Raw genomic sequence first — 16,484 nt, 5'->3', positions numbered from 1 at the left:
GTTGGTAATTGGGCTTGGTGCCTGTGGCTCAAGTGGTTAAGGCGCCAGCCACATACACCTGAGCTGGCGGGTTCAAATCCAGCCCAGGTCCACCAAACAACAATGATGGCTGCAACCAAAAAAATAGCTGGGCATTGTGGTGGGCGCCTGTAATCCCAGCTACTTGGGAGGTGGAGGCAGGAGAATCGCTTAAGTCCAGGAATTGGAGGTTGCTGTGAGCCGTGATGCCACAGCACTCTACCCAGGGTGACAGCTTGAGGCTCTGTCTCAAAAAAAATAAATAAATAAAATAAAAAGTTGGTAATTGTTAAACTTGCATAATAACAGTACTTTATCAGAACATCTTCACTGTGTAGGTTTGAAACTCTTCAATAAAAATGCTGCTGTAAACATTACCAAGCAAATAAACTTTCAAAGTGTTCACTGAAAATGTATACAAACATTTAAGCAATTTAAAAGACTAAGTAATTAAAAAATATCACCAAGATGTTATTCCATACCTTAAATAGATTAGTCAAAGGCAAAGCAAAGGCATCCAGAACAAGTTTAATTTCAGTCCATAACTCATTTGACTTAAATTCATGACGGTATCTAGAAAATTAAGGTAATGTAGATATAAATTCAGAAGTTTTTGTTTACTCACCTTGTATCTTAAAGGATCAATTGTGACAGACAAATGTGATTTAGACATTTACCACTAGATGGCTTCCTGAAATTTAAAGAGAATTCTTGGTTTTATTTTTTTTTTCCTTATTTTTATTTTGGTTTTCTTTTTAAAGGAATCAAGGAGTTTATGAAGACCAGGTAGGTATTGCGTAGGTGATAGGGTAATAAGAAATATTCTACTTGAGAAGAAACAAGCACGATAATGAATTGAGGCGTATGCTCTTATTCTAGGATGCTCATATTCAAAGGAGTTACAACAATCATAAAGAACTACACAATCAAATAAAATTTTAAAAAGTAATTTAAAAATACGAATCTGTACATCGATACCTTTTAAATAATGAATGTGCTGTACGGAGGACTCCATTAATAACATGGAAATCTCCACTCTGAAAGCGATTCACCATTTCTGTCAGCAAGTCAGGCCATTTCTGAGGAAAATCTTCTCTGCCAATAATGCTAATAGCATCACTTAACTGGGAGAGGAAAGGATTAATTAGGTGAGAGTCGTACAGAGGAAATTACCCAAAAAGTAAAGCTACATTACCTGCTTCTGAATTTGCTCTGGGCTGCTGAGCATCAAGTGCACTATGTTGGCTTTAATGGTTACTCGGTCAGCTTCACAAATCTTGTTTGGTTCATCTTCAACCTGAAAGCAAAATATCAATGAGAAAGTAACCAAAAATCCATATCCATATCCATATAGTTTTAGATAAAACAGAACTACCTTTTATTTCCTTTTTATTTCCTTTTATTTTTGAGACAGAGTACCACCAGTGTCATGCCTCACAGCAACCTCAAACTCTTCGGCTCAATCAATTCTCTTGTCTCAGCCTCCCAAGCAGCTGGGACTGTAGGCACTATTTTTAGAGACTTGGTCTGGCTCTGGCTGGTCTCAAACCGTGAGCTCAGGCAATACCCCCACCTCAGCCTCCCAAGTGCTGGGATCACAGGTGTGAGCCACCATGCCCGGCCAAAAAAAGCCTGTCTTAATTTTTTAGTTATTAAACCTGTAGCCCAATAGCATTTATCTTAAATTAGAATGTATTTCTATATCCCATAAGACAGGGCAAAATCTCTGAACAAAAATTTGAGAGCTGAATGCAATGGTGCATGCCTATAATCCTAGCACTCTGGGAAGCTGAGGTCAGACATTTGAGACCAGCCTGAGCAAGAGCAAGACTCCATCTCTATACCCCCATCACTTCCCCCAAATTAGGCAGGCGTGATGGTATACATCTGTAGTCCCAGTTACTTGGAAGGCTAAGGCAGGAAGATCCCTTAAGTCTGAGAATTTGAACTATGATGCTATGATGATGTCACTGTATTCTAGTCAAAATGACAGAACAACCCTCTGTCTCAAAAAACAAACAAAAAAAACACACAAGTCACATACATTCTAGCTAAGTTATCAAGTTGGAAGAAATCTATATGAATCTTACAAACAAACGGCATTAAATTGCATATGAAACTTTTAAGAGTACTCTTCATATAAATCTTATAAATATACAGGGTATTAAATTACGTATTCACAAACTACTTACAATTCTCCAGTTCCTTTTAATATAGTTTTTGAATGTTACTGAAGCACACACTTTGATGACATTATCCTGAGACTTCTCTAATAATGTTAAAAGCAACAGTGGATAATTCTGATTTCCTTCTACAGATTCAAGAAATTTCTCAGCTGTAAAAAAAATTTTCATGTTAAAAAATATATTACCATCAAGTTCTTCCCACTGTACATATATATGAACTATTTATCTTTAACTGAAGGATCAAAAATTAAAGATTGGCTTGGTGCCCATAGCTCAGTGGTTAAGGTACCAGCCACATACACCGAGGCAGGCAGGTTCGAACCCAGCCCAGGCCTGCTAAACAATGACAACTGCAACACAAAAATAGCCAGGTGTTCTGGTAGGCGCCTATAGTCCCAGCTACTTGGGTGGCTGAGGCATGAGAATCGCTTAATTAAGCCCAAGAGTTTGAGGCTGCTGTGACACCACGGCATTCTAGCAATGGCAACATAGAGAGACTGTCTCAAAAAAATAAAAATAGGATGGCGCCTGTGGCTCAAGGAGTAGGGCACTGGCCCCATATGCTGGAGGTGGCGGGTTCAAATCCAGCCCCAGCCAAAACTGCAAAAAATAAAAATAAAAATAAAAAGATTAAGGTATTTTCTCTTAGGGGTCTATCATGGGTCTACAGGGCCTTACTTCTCTTATCAAACGGATTATATATAATGTTCCATTAAATTTACATAATGCTTTATTTACCAAGCACTTTACCATCTATTAACTCACCTGATTTTCACAAACCTATAAAATGGCCTACATAAATCATTACCCTATCTAAAAGAGAAGCTGCTTCCCAGAGATACTGACTTTAGTGCAAAAGTCACATAGCTTTGTCTTGTTCCAGAAAGGATTATCATTATTACTATTAGTAATAACGTTTCTTTTATAGGATAGTGATGAAGAACAAGTGAATTAATTCATGCTAGTATGTATTATTAACCATCCAGGTTCAGTGATTTACTTACATAAATTATTTCATTAAGTTGTCCCCAAAAAAGTAGATAGTATTAATTCTCATTTTAAAGTCAAAGCCTTAAATAACTTGTGCAAGATCATGCTGCTAGAAGCTTTCATTACAGAAAAGGTTTTAGTTCAGTCCTTTTTCTATCTTACTAAAATTTCTTCTCAAACTAAAACTTCTGAATACCAGCAATTAATTTACACAAAGGTTTTATCAACATATTTTCAGTCCGTATTATATTTTGGAATAATTTTTTTTTTCTTTCTTTCTTTTTTTTTTTTTTGTGACAGAGCCTCAAGCTGTCTCCCTGGGTAGAGTGCTGTGGCATCACAGCTCACAGCAACCTTCAACTCCTGGGCTCAAGCGATTCTCCTGCCTCCGCCTCCCAAGTAGCTGGAACTATAGGCACCCAGCACAACTCCCGGCCATTTTTTGGTTCCAGCTGTCATTGTTGTTTGGCGGGCCCAGGCTGGATTCGAACCCGCCAGCTCAGGTGCATGTGGCTGGTGCCTTAGCTGCTTGAGCCACAGGCGCCCACCGAGCCTGGAATAAATTTCTTACATCTACTGATCACATAATGGTGGTGGTATAGTATTTCATTTAACGTTTCCTATTTTAAGCTGCAAAAGGCAATACTCATCCCAAGATTCCAGTATTTAAAAAAAAGGTATTTTATTTTATTTTATTTTATTTTTTTGTAGAGACAGAGTCTCACTTTACTGCCTTCAGTAGAGTGCCATGATGTCACAGGACTCACAGCAACCTCTAGCTCTTGGGCTTCAGCAATTCTCTTGCCTCCGCCTCCAGAGCAGCAAAAAAAAAAAAGATATTTAATAACAATATTTGTTACCTTCCCTCTTTCTGGATTAAGTCTCAAAATTTAACTAATATTCGTAAACCTGCCCTGCTGTGTGTTCACCGTATCTTTCTCAAAGGATGAGGATAGTTGAACTGAAAAATGTTCTCCAGGAGAGGATATACTATGGTTTTGTATGAGTACAGAAGCCTTTGGTGTTTCCTCCTAATTAGTGGTCAGCATTTTGTGCAGGGCATTACACTGTATCCATGATTTGGGGAAAAGCCCATATAAATCGCCAGGTCTCTCCTAAATTGTAATCAGTATCTCAAAACAATCTTGAGAATAAGTCTATTCCTTTTTGTGTTCATTTCTTTCAGCTTACAGAATTTTTATATTGACATTGTTCTGTACACTCAGAGCTTTAGAAGGTCTTTTGGGTCAGGTACAGTGGCTCATGCCTATAATCTCAGGACTTTGGGAGGCTGAGGCAGGAGGATCGCTTGAGCCCAGGAGTTTGAGACCAGCCTGAGCAACACACCAAGACCTTGTTTCTAAAAAAATTTTAAAAAAGAAAAGTTTATCTATACCACTGTTATACCCCAATAATCAAGGGAGCACAGTGGTATCTGTAAGCTGGGATCAAGCACGTATTTCCATCTCTGTAAACATGTTGAGTCAATCTAGTACCAATCTTTGGGAAATGCCATGTTCACAACTTTTGCCCCAGAGACACCAGTTTATTTCTATATTCTGTCCTGGATTGATAAAACAACCTTCATGCAACCTCCATCACCTTGCAAAGACATGTTATTAAAAATTATTTTTAACAGACTTTGTTAGTCATTAATTTCTCTTTATCCAAGAACACTTTACTTCTGTAGGCACCAATTTGCCCTTTCAGAAAGCACAAAGACTTCTCTAGAATAGGATGGATGAACTAATATATTTATGATCCTATTATACAAATAATGTATAACTTAATACACATATACACACATTTGTGCCTTCATAGAATCCTTCCATAAACTTTGACATGAGTATGTACATCAGTTAAGTTCTGAAGCATCAGTTTAACAGTGTTTCTGGATAATATGGCTTACATCAAATATCAACAATTGACTGGGCTCAAGGAGTAGGGCGCCGGTCGCATATGCCGGAGGTGGGGGTTCAAACCCAGCCCTGGCCAAAAAAAAAAACAAAAACAATTGACTGCTCACAAGATACATGAAGCCCCAGAAGTAATTTGTTTTCTTTGTATTGCTTCAAAATTTTCTGAAGCTAGTTAGGATCATTTAAAAACGAGGGTGCTTCCCATAAATATTCTTATTTTTCAAGCAAAATTCATCTTGAGAAACTGACTTGGATCCCCAAAGTTAGCTAGTTCCAAACTATTTATGTCTTAAATCAGGGTGTGCATTTCACTACCTGATATACCAGTTACCACTTGGCCTGCCTCACTTACCTTTACATCTGACCCCTGTGAGCATCTGAGTTCAAAATACTAGGCTTATACTAAGTTTCTAATGGAAACTGGTCAAATTCAGGAGGGAAAAAAAAAGAAACTCTAGGTCTAAAAATCTTAATTAAATCAAACTCAACAGGGAGATTAAGAAACAGTATCTGATTCCTTGATTTTATTCACTTAATCACTTTTTAGGCAATTACTCTCATCCCAATGTCCTAATTATTATATCTCTAAAGCAGGCAGATTTTAAGCTGGGATTTCCGGAAAGGTCAAGGGACAAAGCAAATTCTAAACATTTTTTTCTTACCAACACACAGGTCTAATATCCCTACTTTTTATCCTTAAACTAATATATATATATATATTTTTTTTGAGACAGAGCCTCAAGTTGTCGCCCTGGGTAGAGTGCCATCTTGTCACAGCTCACAGCAACCTCCAACTCCTGGGCTCAAGCGATTCTCCTGCCACCACCTCCCAAGTAGCTGGGACTACAGGTGCCTGCCACAATGCCCAGCTATTTTTTGGTTGCAGCCGTCAATGTTGTTTGGCGGGCCCGGGCTGGATTCAAACCCACCAGCTCAGGCGTATGTGGCTGGCAGCTTAGCCACTTGAGCCATAGGCACCGAGCCTAAACTAATATTTTTTAATCCCAGAAGATACTAAATCCAAATACATACTGTATTACAGCAGCTGTAAGTAGCCAATCACACACTATAAACCATGCCTGAGAATCCAAGTATAAAATTTTTTTTTTACTTTACAAACAAGTAGAGTTCACAAAGGCTTCTCTCACCTGTTCTTCAAAAACTCATCAACCACAAAACAAGTAGAGTTCACAAAGGCTTCTCTCACCTGTTCTTCAAAAACTCATCAACCACAAAATATTTATTTTCTTTACCTGGACGTCTGATAGCAGGATCAGGATCAAGGGTTTTCTTTAAATATTCTGTTAATGTTTGTAAATTTGCATCGCTGAGCTCCATTGCTATAGAATCTAAAATAAAAAAAGAGGTTTGGGTAATTGGTCACTTCAGGACACAGCATTAAAAAGCCTTTTATTGGCTGGGCACAGTGGCTCATGCCTGTGATCCTAGCACTCTGGGAGGCCAAGGCGGGTGGATTGCTTGAGCTCATGAGTTCAAGATCAGCCTGAGCAAAAGCAAGACCCCCATCTCTGCTAAAAATAGAAAAATTGAGGTAAGAGGATTACTTGAGCCTCAAGAGTTGGAGGCTGCTGTGAGCTATGATGCCAGGGCACTCTACCCAAGGCAACAGCTTGAGACTCAAATAAATAAATAAATAAATCTTTTTATTAGGGTGGGTGCAGTGGCTCATACCTGTAATCCTAGCACTCTGGGAGTCTGAGGCAGGTGGACTGCCTGAGCTAAGGCATTCCAAGACGAGCCTGAGCAAGAGTGAGAGCCTAGCTGGGCATAGTGGCAGGTGCTTGTAGTCCCAGCTACTTGGGAGGCTAAGGCAAGAGAATCTCTAGAATCAAAGAGTTTGAGGCTGCTGTGAGATAGGACACCACAACACTCTATCCAGGGCACCAGAGAGAGATTCTGTCTGGAAAAAAAAATGCTTTTATCTGCCTAAGCAACATAGCAAGAACAGAAGGCTTTTGTGGCTAATATTTCTTGTTTTGAGACAGAGCCTCAAGCTTTCACCCTAGGTAGAGTACCCTGGCATCACAGCTCACAGCAACTTCTAACTCCTGGGCTTAAGTGATTCTCTTGCCTCAGCCTCCCAAGTAGCTGGTACTACAGGTGCCCGCCACAAGGCCCGGCCATTTTTTGGTTGTAGTTGTCATATTTTGGCAGGCCTGGGCTGGATACGAACCCACCAGCTCTGCTGTATGTGGCCGGTGCCTTAGCCGCTTGAGCTACAGGCGCTGAGCCTGTGGCTAACACTTCTTTAATAAAACAAGTTATGGGTGGCGCCTGTGGCTCAGTGAGCAGGGCGCCGGCCCCATATACCGAGGGTGGCGGGTTCAGGCCCAGCCCGGGCCAAACTGCAACAAAAAAATAGCCGGGCGTTGTGGCGGGCGCCTGTAGTCCCAGCTACTCAGGAGGCTGAGGCAGGAGAATCTTCTAAGCCCAGGAGTTGGAGGTTGCTGTGAGCTGTGTGACGCCACAGCACTCTACTGAGGGCAATAAAGTGAAACTCTGTCTCTACAAAAAAAAAAAAATAAATAAATAAAAATAAAACTTAAAAAAAATAAAATAAAACAAGTTATGTACTGACATAAAGAAACAAGTTTATATACTGACGTAAATAAAAACTGTATCTGTAACCTCAGCAGTTCAAGCCAAATTTTGCTACCAAATGAGTTTGCCACAACTTGTGAAAAAACAACAACAAAAGCCTCTCAGTTTATTGCCATTTGGATTTCAAGACTACAGGATAGGAATTATAGGCCTACATTTGGCATTTCAGTTGTGTCTTATCTTCCCAACTAGTGTGCACACTCCTTTAATAACGGCAAAAACTTGGTTGCCTATTGTCATAGACTCTTACTTTTTCATTTTATTCTTTTTTTTTTGAGACAGTTTCTCTTTATCACCTTCGTAGAGTGCCATGGCATTTTATCTTACAACAGCCCCAAACTCTTGGGCTCAAGTGATTCTTTTGCCTCTGGAGTAGATGGGACTATAGGTGCCCACCACAATGCCAAGCTATTTTTAGAGATGGGGTCTTGCTTTTGCTCAGGCTGGTGTCAAACCTGAGCTCAGGCAATCTACCCTCCCAGAATGCTAGGATTACAGGGGTGAGCCACTGTACCCGATAATTATCTCTTCTTCACACCGCACTTTAGGAACACAGATTTTTTCTCAAATATAACCAATATTCCAAGCTTGAACTTATCTTTGAGCTTTTGCACTTTCTATTCTTTCTGCCTGGAATGCCCTATCTCTTATCCTTTCATGACTGGTCTCTGCAAAAAACACCATCTAAGACTTCTTTGTTTGTCACATCATTTTGTCCCTTGTCACTATCTGAAATTATCTAATTAATTTGTGTTCTTGTTTCTTTCATTCACTGGAATACATGCTTCTCAAGGGAAGGGACCTTCTCAATTTTTGTGTCTTCACTGTAGCCGCAGATTTTAAATGGATTCACAATAAAGTTATTAAATGAATAAAGAAAAAAATTAGTTTTAAGACTAGAGCATTGCTTTCACATCCATCCAGTCCTGTACAGAAAATGGTTTCCCTGTGCCTCAGATCCCAATCAGCAGAAATCAGAGTAACCAGAAGGGGGAAGAGATTCCCTTGCCTCAGTAGAAAGAAGCAAAAGATAAAGGGTTGCTGGGTGAGATGGCTCATGCCTGTAATCTTAGCACCTTCGAAGGCTGAGATTGGAGGATTGCTTGATGCCAGTTCACCACCAGCAGTGCAGCCAGACCCTGTCTCTATAAAAAATAATTAATTGGGTGGGGTGGTGTACCCCTATACTTCCAGCTCCTTAGGAAACTGAGACAGGATAGTGTGAGCCTAGAAATTCAAGATTATAGTTTATAGTGAGCTGTGATCGGGCCACTGCACTGCAGCCTGGGCATAGAGAGAGCCAGTTACAAAGAAAAAAATAAAAGACACAAAGTCTAAAGAACTCAAGGTAAAGATGAAATCCCCTTCTGTGCCTCCATACAAGAATACTTACGGGTGGCGCCTGTGGCTCAAGGAGTAGGGCGCCAGTCCCGTATGCCGGAGGTATATCAAGCCCAGCCAAAAAAAAACACAAAACACAGGGAAAGATGCAGCCATCAACAGGTGTGAAGGAAATGTAAATCGAAGCAGCAGCGAACTGTCATTATTATGCATAGCCAAAGTGAACAAACAACGTATAGAGAAACAGCCCTCATAAAAAAAAAAAAAAAAAAGCTCTTTGAAATGTGAGATATCTCCTTCTGGGAAAGCTATCTGGCAGATGAAAAAAAAAAAAAAAAAGAATACTTGCCCATCTGCCATGAGGCAAGCACATTCCAGGTGGCACCATACAAAAGCAAGCATGACTGACAAGACCCGTGCCCTCAAAGAGCTTACATCCTAGCAGCTAACAAAATAAAGTAAACAATAAGTAACTGTGAATAAAGGCAAATACTATGAATAAATCAAACCAGCAGATTTTGGAGAAGAGCCTAGGGAAAGACACCGTTAGCCAGATTGGTCAGAGGAGGCCTAAGGTCTTGGAAGGATCTGATGTTAGAAATTTCCATACAAATGAAAGGCAAGTGTAAATGCTTTAAAGTAGAAATGAGGGCTGGGCGCCTGTAGCTGAAGCAGCTAAGGCACCAGCCACACAGACCAGACCTGGAGGGTTCAAATCCAGCCAGGGCCTGCCAAACAACAATGACAATTACAACCAAAAAACAGCCAGGCCTTGTGGCGGGCGCTGGTAGTCCCAGCTACTTGGGAGCTGAGGCAAGAGAATCACTTAAGCTCAGGAGTTGGAGGTTGCTGTGAGCTATGATGCTACAGCACTCTACCCAGGGCAACAGCTTGAGGTTCTGTCTCAAAATAAATAAATAAATAAACAGGACAGCGCCTGTGGCTCAAAGGAGAAGGGCGCTGGCCCCATATACCGGAGGTGGTGGGTTCAAACCTGGTCCCGGCCAAAAACTGCAAAAAATAAACAAATAAAGTAGAAATGAGACTCAGATATTTAAGAAAGGTCAGGTAAGTATAGCTAAGGTGGCTAAGGAAAAGAAAAGAGATGCACGGACAATGGTCAGTTCAGGTGGAACCTTTCTAAACCACAATTACATTTAGTGGATCCTCAAAGCCACTTTACGAGATAGATTACATTATTAACCCCATTTTACAGCTAAGAAACGAGAGGCTCAGAGAGATGAAGTGACCAATCCTAAATTATACTCCTGGGGGAGAGGATAAGTCTGGAATGAACCCAGGCTCCGAAACACTGTAGCTTAGAGCTTCCTCAGAAACAGGGAAACTCCCATGTTACTGGGCGTTTATTATGTCTCAGATGCAGAGACTTTAATCTCCATAATTCAGCAAAGTGAGATTCATGGTGCTCCTTTTACAGTCGGGGAGACTGGTGCGCAGAGAGATCAGAGAAGGATGAGTTCAGGGCCTTCAACAGCGTTCGGGGAAAGAGGCGATGGCGAGGCAACCGGCAGCTGCACACATCCCGCAGCCCCAGTCCGGACAGGCCTCGCTGCCGCACGCCCTGCTCACACTGCAGGCAGCCCCCGGCGCCTAGAAGAGACGCGGGGGCGCCACCAATGAAGAGCGGCCTTCCCGAACGGCGGGGCGGCGACGCAGCCAATCAGGGAGGCGCTGAGAGGGGAAGGGGCGGGAGCTCCAGAGGCTTCGGTTAGGCCGCGTTTAGCTGCCCTCGCCCCTCACAGGTCCGGAACACCGAGGCCTGGGCTGGAGACCGAGGGCCTCGCAAGGTGCGCGCAGGCCCCTCTGCACAATAAAAGACCTTGCCTGAGTGCACCGCCCGAGGGGCAGGCCCACACTCCGTTCTCTCCAGAAGCGCGGTCCTCGCTCCCTAACGCTCGGAAGTGCAGGGAGCGCCTCCTTCCTTCCCCCCCAAGAGCAACCCTGCTAGGCCGTGAACGCCCTGCACCTCACCTCGTGGGGATAGGGGAACGAAGGAGGGATTCCCAGACGCGGACTGTAGCCGGCACTACGCGCTCCTGCCGCCGCTCCGCCTCACATTCAAACCCCGGCAAAATGGCGCGGCGGCGAGGCCGGGGCCGGGGCGCATGCGCGAGCCGGGTAGAGGCAGGGGGCGGGGCTAGGAACGGTCTGGCCCCACCCAGGCTCGAAAAGCAATGGGGACCCTGCTCTGGTTTTGCGCTGACGTCACAAGTGACAATGCCCTTTGGCGCTGAACATTCCAACGAGCTTCAAAGTCTATTTTCCAGAGAGGAACGCTGATTCAGCGGATGGCTGTTGATTTGTTACCTATTTTGATGTCAGGGCGTAGCACGTAGTAGGTCTTAAATGTTGAACTGTCCAAAGTCATGCACATAGCATCTCATACAGAAGAGAACTTCCCACTCCTTGTGGAGCTTCCATTTTAGAGGGCGACATGGAATAAACAAATGAATAAGAATTTAAAATCTAGGTAAGTACTATGAGAAGAGAATATAAAACAGGATGATATGGCAAGCAGTACGTTGAACGGTAAGCGGGATACTCAAGAAAGGCCTCTGAACAAGTGTTAACGGACCTGAATTTTAGCCAGGAGACAGTTGCGTGACAGGTCAGCCTGGCGAGCATTCCAAGAGGTTTGGATAGCAATAGCAAAGGGTCTGAGACAAGAACGAGCAATTCTGGGGCTTAGTAAAGTGGAGGGTGGCAGGGAATGAAGTTACACTCCCTCTCAGCCTCGCACCACCATTTATTTACACACATTCTTGCGGTTTGCTACAACTTCAAACACACTGCATTGAAAAAGGAAGAAAATAATTCAGCCACTTGGAGGAGTAGGGGACTACTCATTCATGCAGTATCCTTTGTTTTCCAAACCCTGATAAAAGAATCTAATGTATGGAAAGAGATTATGAAAAGACACATAATGATGTACACCACAAGAGGAAGATAATTTTACACTTAATTGGATTCAGGAGGGTGTAAGTAGACACATCTGGCTGTGATTAGAAAAAGCAAGTCTAGTCTTTTGGCTCAATCTCTCTCTCTCTTTTTTTTTTTTAGAGATAGGGTCTCACTTTGTTGCCCTTGGTAGAGTGCAGTGATGTCACAGCTCACAGCAACCTCCAGCTCTTGGGCTTAGGCGATTCTCTTGCCTCAGCCTCCCGAGTAGCTGGGACTACAGGCACCCATCACAACGCCCAGCTATTTTTTTGTTGCAGTTTGACGGGGGGCTGGATTCGAACCCACCACCCTCAGTATATGGGGCCGGCGCCCTACTCACTGAGCCACAAGCACCACCCTCAATCTCCCTTTTAAGGCCCAAATGAGATGCAGAAAGAAATTGAAAAGTATCTGATTGTTGGTTATTACTTTTTTTTTTAAGTGAAGGTACTTTTATTTCTTTTTAAATATATGCATACGTGTTGGGAAAATCCAATACAAAAACAAAATAATTAATCTTTCACTAATTAGGATGTGAGCTGTAGGTAATATATTATTTATGTCCTCTACTGCCTTATTTGAATTTTTCTCTATCTAATGTTCTTTTGAGTATGCCTTTGGTTTTTATTTTGAAGCTATGTTTTTAGTTAAAGGTTGATGTTATTTCTTCTTGATAAAGTCTGCCACTTGACGTAATGAAAATATTTCTCTTTGTTTCTTCCAAAGCTTTCCTCTTCCAATTTTGTCTTGTCTTATATTAATAAGGTTGGACCTGCTTTCTTTTGGTTAACTATTTCCGGGCATACCTTTTATCATCCCTTCATTATCACTCTTTTTTTTTTTGAGACAGAGCCTCGAGCTGTCACCCTGGGTAGAGTGCGGTGATACCACAGCTCACAGCAACCTCCAACCCCTGGGCTTAAGTGATTCTATTGCCTCAACCTCCCAAATAGCTGGGACTACTGGCACCCACCACAACGCCCGGCTATTTTTTGGTTGTAGTTGTCATTGTTGTTTGGCAGGCTTGGGCTGGATTCCAGCCCGCCAGCTCTGGTGTATGTGGCTGGCACCTTAGCCACTTGAGCTACAGGCGCTGAGCCTATCACTTTTCTTTTATCCTTTTGTATTAAACTAGTTAAGTGTGGATGCGAGTCAGACTACCCAAGTTAAGATTCTGACACCATCTTGTGAGGGTAGACAAATACTTTATAATTTATTAGTGGCCTAATCTCTAAGATGGGATGATAATAGTAACTGCCTCTTAGGGTGGTTGTGAGGATTAAAAAGCCAGTCTATATGAAACCCACAAAAGAGCACCTGGGAAATAGGAAATGACCAGAGCACTGGTTGTTATCATTAGAAGTGCGTTTTGTCATCCTCCCATCTCTCACAGCCCTCCCTTGCCCCAGGTGGTACTGCCTTAGAACAGGGTAAGCCCCTATACCCTTTACTTTAGATGGCTCCACTCTGGCCATGCTCCAGCTGCTCCTTCTCACAGGGGAGCAGCCCTTGGGCCAAGTAGATGTGCTCGCCCAGAACCTGTGCTGCCCCCATTTAGACCACACTCTAGTCGCACAGGGCCCTGATATGCCCCACCGATAGGCCCCCAATCTGTGGAGCCCCTTTGCCTGGGTCACTTCTTCAGAGGATGAGCTGTGCAACAGCTAGCGAGCACCCCCAGCTGGAAGAGTAAGTAGAGGGTAGATGGGTGTTTGCAGGGTTTTTGGCCAGAGGTTGGGTATCCATGTACACATGCAAGCCTTGTGATGTAGGCTGAAGCTTGAAGTGGCCAAAAGATGCAGGGAGGGCAGCGCCTGTGGCTCAAAGGAGTAGAGCGCTGGTCCCATATGCCAGAGGTGGCAGGTTCAAACCCAGCCCTGGCCAAAAACTGTGCAAAAAAAAAAAACCCCAAATAAATAAATAAATAAATAAACAAATAAATAAAGGGGCGGCGCCTGTGGCTCAGTCAGCAAGGCACCGGTCCCATATACCAAGGGTGGCGGGTTCAAACCCGGCCCCGGCCAAACTGCAACCAAAAAATAGCCGGGCGTTGTGGCGGGCGCCTGTAGTCCCAGCTACTCGGGAAGCTGAGGCAGGAGAATCGCTTAAGCCCAGAAGTTGGAGGTTGCTGTGAGCTGTGTGAGGCCACGGCACTCTACTGAGGGCCATAAAGTGAGACTCTGTCTCTACAAAAAAAAAAAAAAAAAAGATGCAGGTAGTGGGCCAACTCCTCCCAAAAAACTTTGAAATGTTCATAAGAATAGCATGAGTAGTAGGTAAGCCTACATTTGTACTTTTCTCCCAGGGTCTGCAAAGTGCTAAGTGTGTTCTTTGCTTAACCACGGGCATCAGGTAGCAATGGAAAAGAGGGATGGGAATGGGGAGGATCTCAGGCAGCCTTTAGAGCATTGTTTATCAACCTTTTTTATTCCACCACCCACTTGAACCTATATTTAATCTTCTGTTGGCACACTTAAATTATGTTGATCAAAAAAAGTGTAAAAGGGCGGCGCCTGTGGCTCAGTCGGTAAGGTGCCGGCCCCATGTACCGAGGGTGGCGGGTTCAAACCCGGCCCCGGCCAAACTGCAAAACCAAAAAATAGCCGGGCGTTGTGGCGGGCGCCTGTAGTCCCAGCTACTTGGGAGGCTGAGGCAAGAGAATCGCTTAAGCCCAGGAGTTGGAGGTTGCTGTGAGCTGTGTGAGGCCACGGCACTCTGCCGAGGGCCATAAAGTGAGACTCTGTCTCTACAAAAAAAAAAAAAGTGTAAAAAAAGAATATACTTACTGTGATTTTAACTTCTTTAGAAAATAATTTAATTAATAATCTTTAAAAATATTTGAAGCTGGGTGCAGTAGCTCACGCCTATAATCCTTACCACCTTGGGAAGCCAAGTTGGGTGAATTGCTTCAGCTCAGGAGTTTGAGACCAGCCTGAGCAAGAGTGAGACCAAGACCTCGTCTCTAAAAATAGCCGTATTGCAGCAGGCACTTGTAGTCTTAGCTGCTGGGGAGACCGAGGCAAGAGGATTGCTTGTGCCCAAGAGTTTGAGGTTGCTGTGAGCTATGATGCTACAGCACTCTGCCTAGGGCAACAAAGTGAGACTCTGTCTCAAAAAAAAGAATTTCTTTCTTTCTTTCTTTGGTGGAAAGGGAGGGGGCATAAGACTTACACAAGAGTCCAGGGAATGTAGCCCAGAGGCTGAGAGCCAGGACCTTCCAGGACTCTTCTCAGTGGGAAGCAGGTGTCAAGGACTGGTTTCTACCCAACACAGTTATGCAGGGGAAGTGGGTCTTCAGGCAGCAGCTTCCTCTTCAAACCAAGCAGGGAAAACTGAGTGGAATTGCCAGTAGTCCAGGAAAACAGAGGAAATTATCTAATTCTCCCAAATTTCTGAACTATTCATTGATCATCCTAGAATTTCCAGCATATGGTGGCTTATCCTATAATCCCAGTGAGTTGGGACACTGAGGTCGGAGGATCGCTTGAGGCCTAGGAGTTTTGAGACCAGCCTGGGCAACATAGTGAGACCCTGTCTCTACAAAAAATAAAAAAATGGACCAGCATGGTAGGGTGCTCTTGTAATCCCACCTCTAGCCTGGGCTATGGAGTGAGAGCTTGCTTCCTCAAAGAAAAAAATCTTTGGCTCGGCCCCTGTAGCTCAAGCGACTGGGGCATCAGCCACATACACCTGAGCTGGTGGGTTCGAATTCAGCCCAGGCCTGCCAAACAACAATGACGGCTGCAACCAAAAGATAGCCAGGTGTTGTGGCGGACACCTGTTGTCCCAGCTACTTGGGAGGCAGAGGCAGGAGAAACACTTGGGCCCAGGAGTTGGAGGTTGCTGTGAGCTGTGAGGCCACAGCACTCTACCCAGGGCGACAGCTTGAGGCTCTGTCTCAAAAAAAAAAAAAAATCTTTGCAGTTTTTTACCAAATAGTCACTGGGTTCCAACTGTATGTCAGATACTGTACTCCAGCCGGTGAGACCATCAGGAACAAAACAGCCATAGTGCCTGCCTTCACATGCTTGTGTTCCGATGGGAGAGAGCATACAGATCACTGCACACTGCAGTGAGCTCTGAGAGGAGACTAAGAAGTCAACTGGGATCAAGGAAGGCCTCTTTAAGGAATAAACATTTGATCTGGGCTAGGACAAGGAGGAACCAGCCATGGAGAGATCTAGGGAAAGAGCATCCAAGCAGAGGGAATGGCAAAAGCAAAGGCCCTGAGGCAGGAGCAGATGTGGAACTGGAAGTCATGGGTCAATTTTCAGGTATTTAATAAAAAGGAAAAAAGAAGGCAGTTTATGAGTTGGGGTGGAAGAGCTAAGGCTTTAGGGGAAGGAGGAAGCCACAATGGCAACTTTAGCATTTGCTCACTTCCTCTTACCATATCTGCTTTCCTTGACTTTTGTTTTCTTTTTGAGACAAGAATTTCACTCTGTTG

The 16,484-nt window shown here is 43.4% G+C and overlaps 1 protein-coding gene across 1 annotated transcript in view; it reads right to left on the bottom strand.

The window, feature by feature from the left end:
* Nucleotides 1-11,190, bottom strand: part of CSE1L (chromosome segregation 1 like) — a 43,818-nt gene extending 32,628 nt beyond the window's left edge. The window contains exons 1-6 of the mRNA XM_053574526.1: nt 11,069-11,190; nt 6,367-6,462; nt 2,211-2,353; nt 1,214-1,315; nt 997-1,142; nt 501-591 (exon numbers count right to left, since the gene is read on the bottom strand). Coding sequence (XP_053430501.1) covers nt 501-591; nt 997-1,142; nt 1,214-1,315; nt 2,211-2,353; nt 6,367-6,451 — 567 coding nt within the window. The 5' untranslated portion in view covers nt 6,452-6,462; nt 11,069-11,190. The remainder of the gene's footprint in view (nt 1-500; nt 592-996; nt 1,143-1,213; nt 1,316-2,210; nt 2,354-6,366; nt 6,463-11,068) is intronic.
* Between the last annotated feature and the right edge of the window lie 5,294 nt (nt 11,191-16,484).

Source organism: Nycticebus coucang, chromosome 21, assembly GCF_027406575.1.
Source record: "Nycticebus coucang isolate mNycCou1 chromosome 21, mNycCou1.pri, whole genome shotgun sequence".
In the NCBI taxonomy this organism is placed as follows: Eukaryota; Metazoa; Chordata; class Mammalia; order Primates; family Lorisidae; genus Nycticebus; species Nycticebus coucang.
The sequence above is the reverse complement of the archived record's forward strand: the minus strand, read 5'-3'. Positions and strand labels throughout refer to the sequence as shown.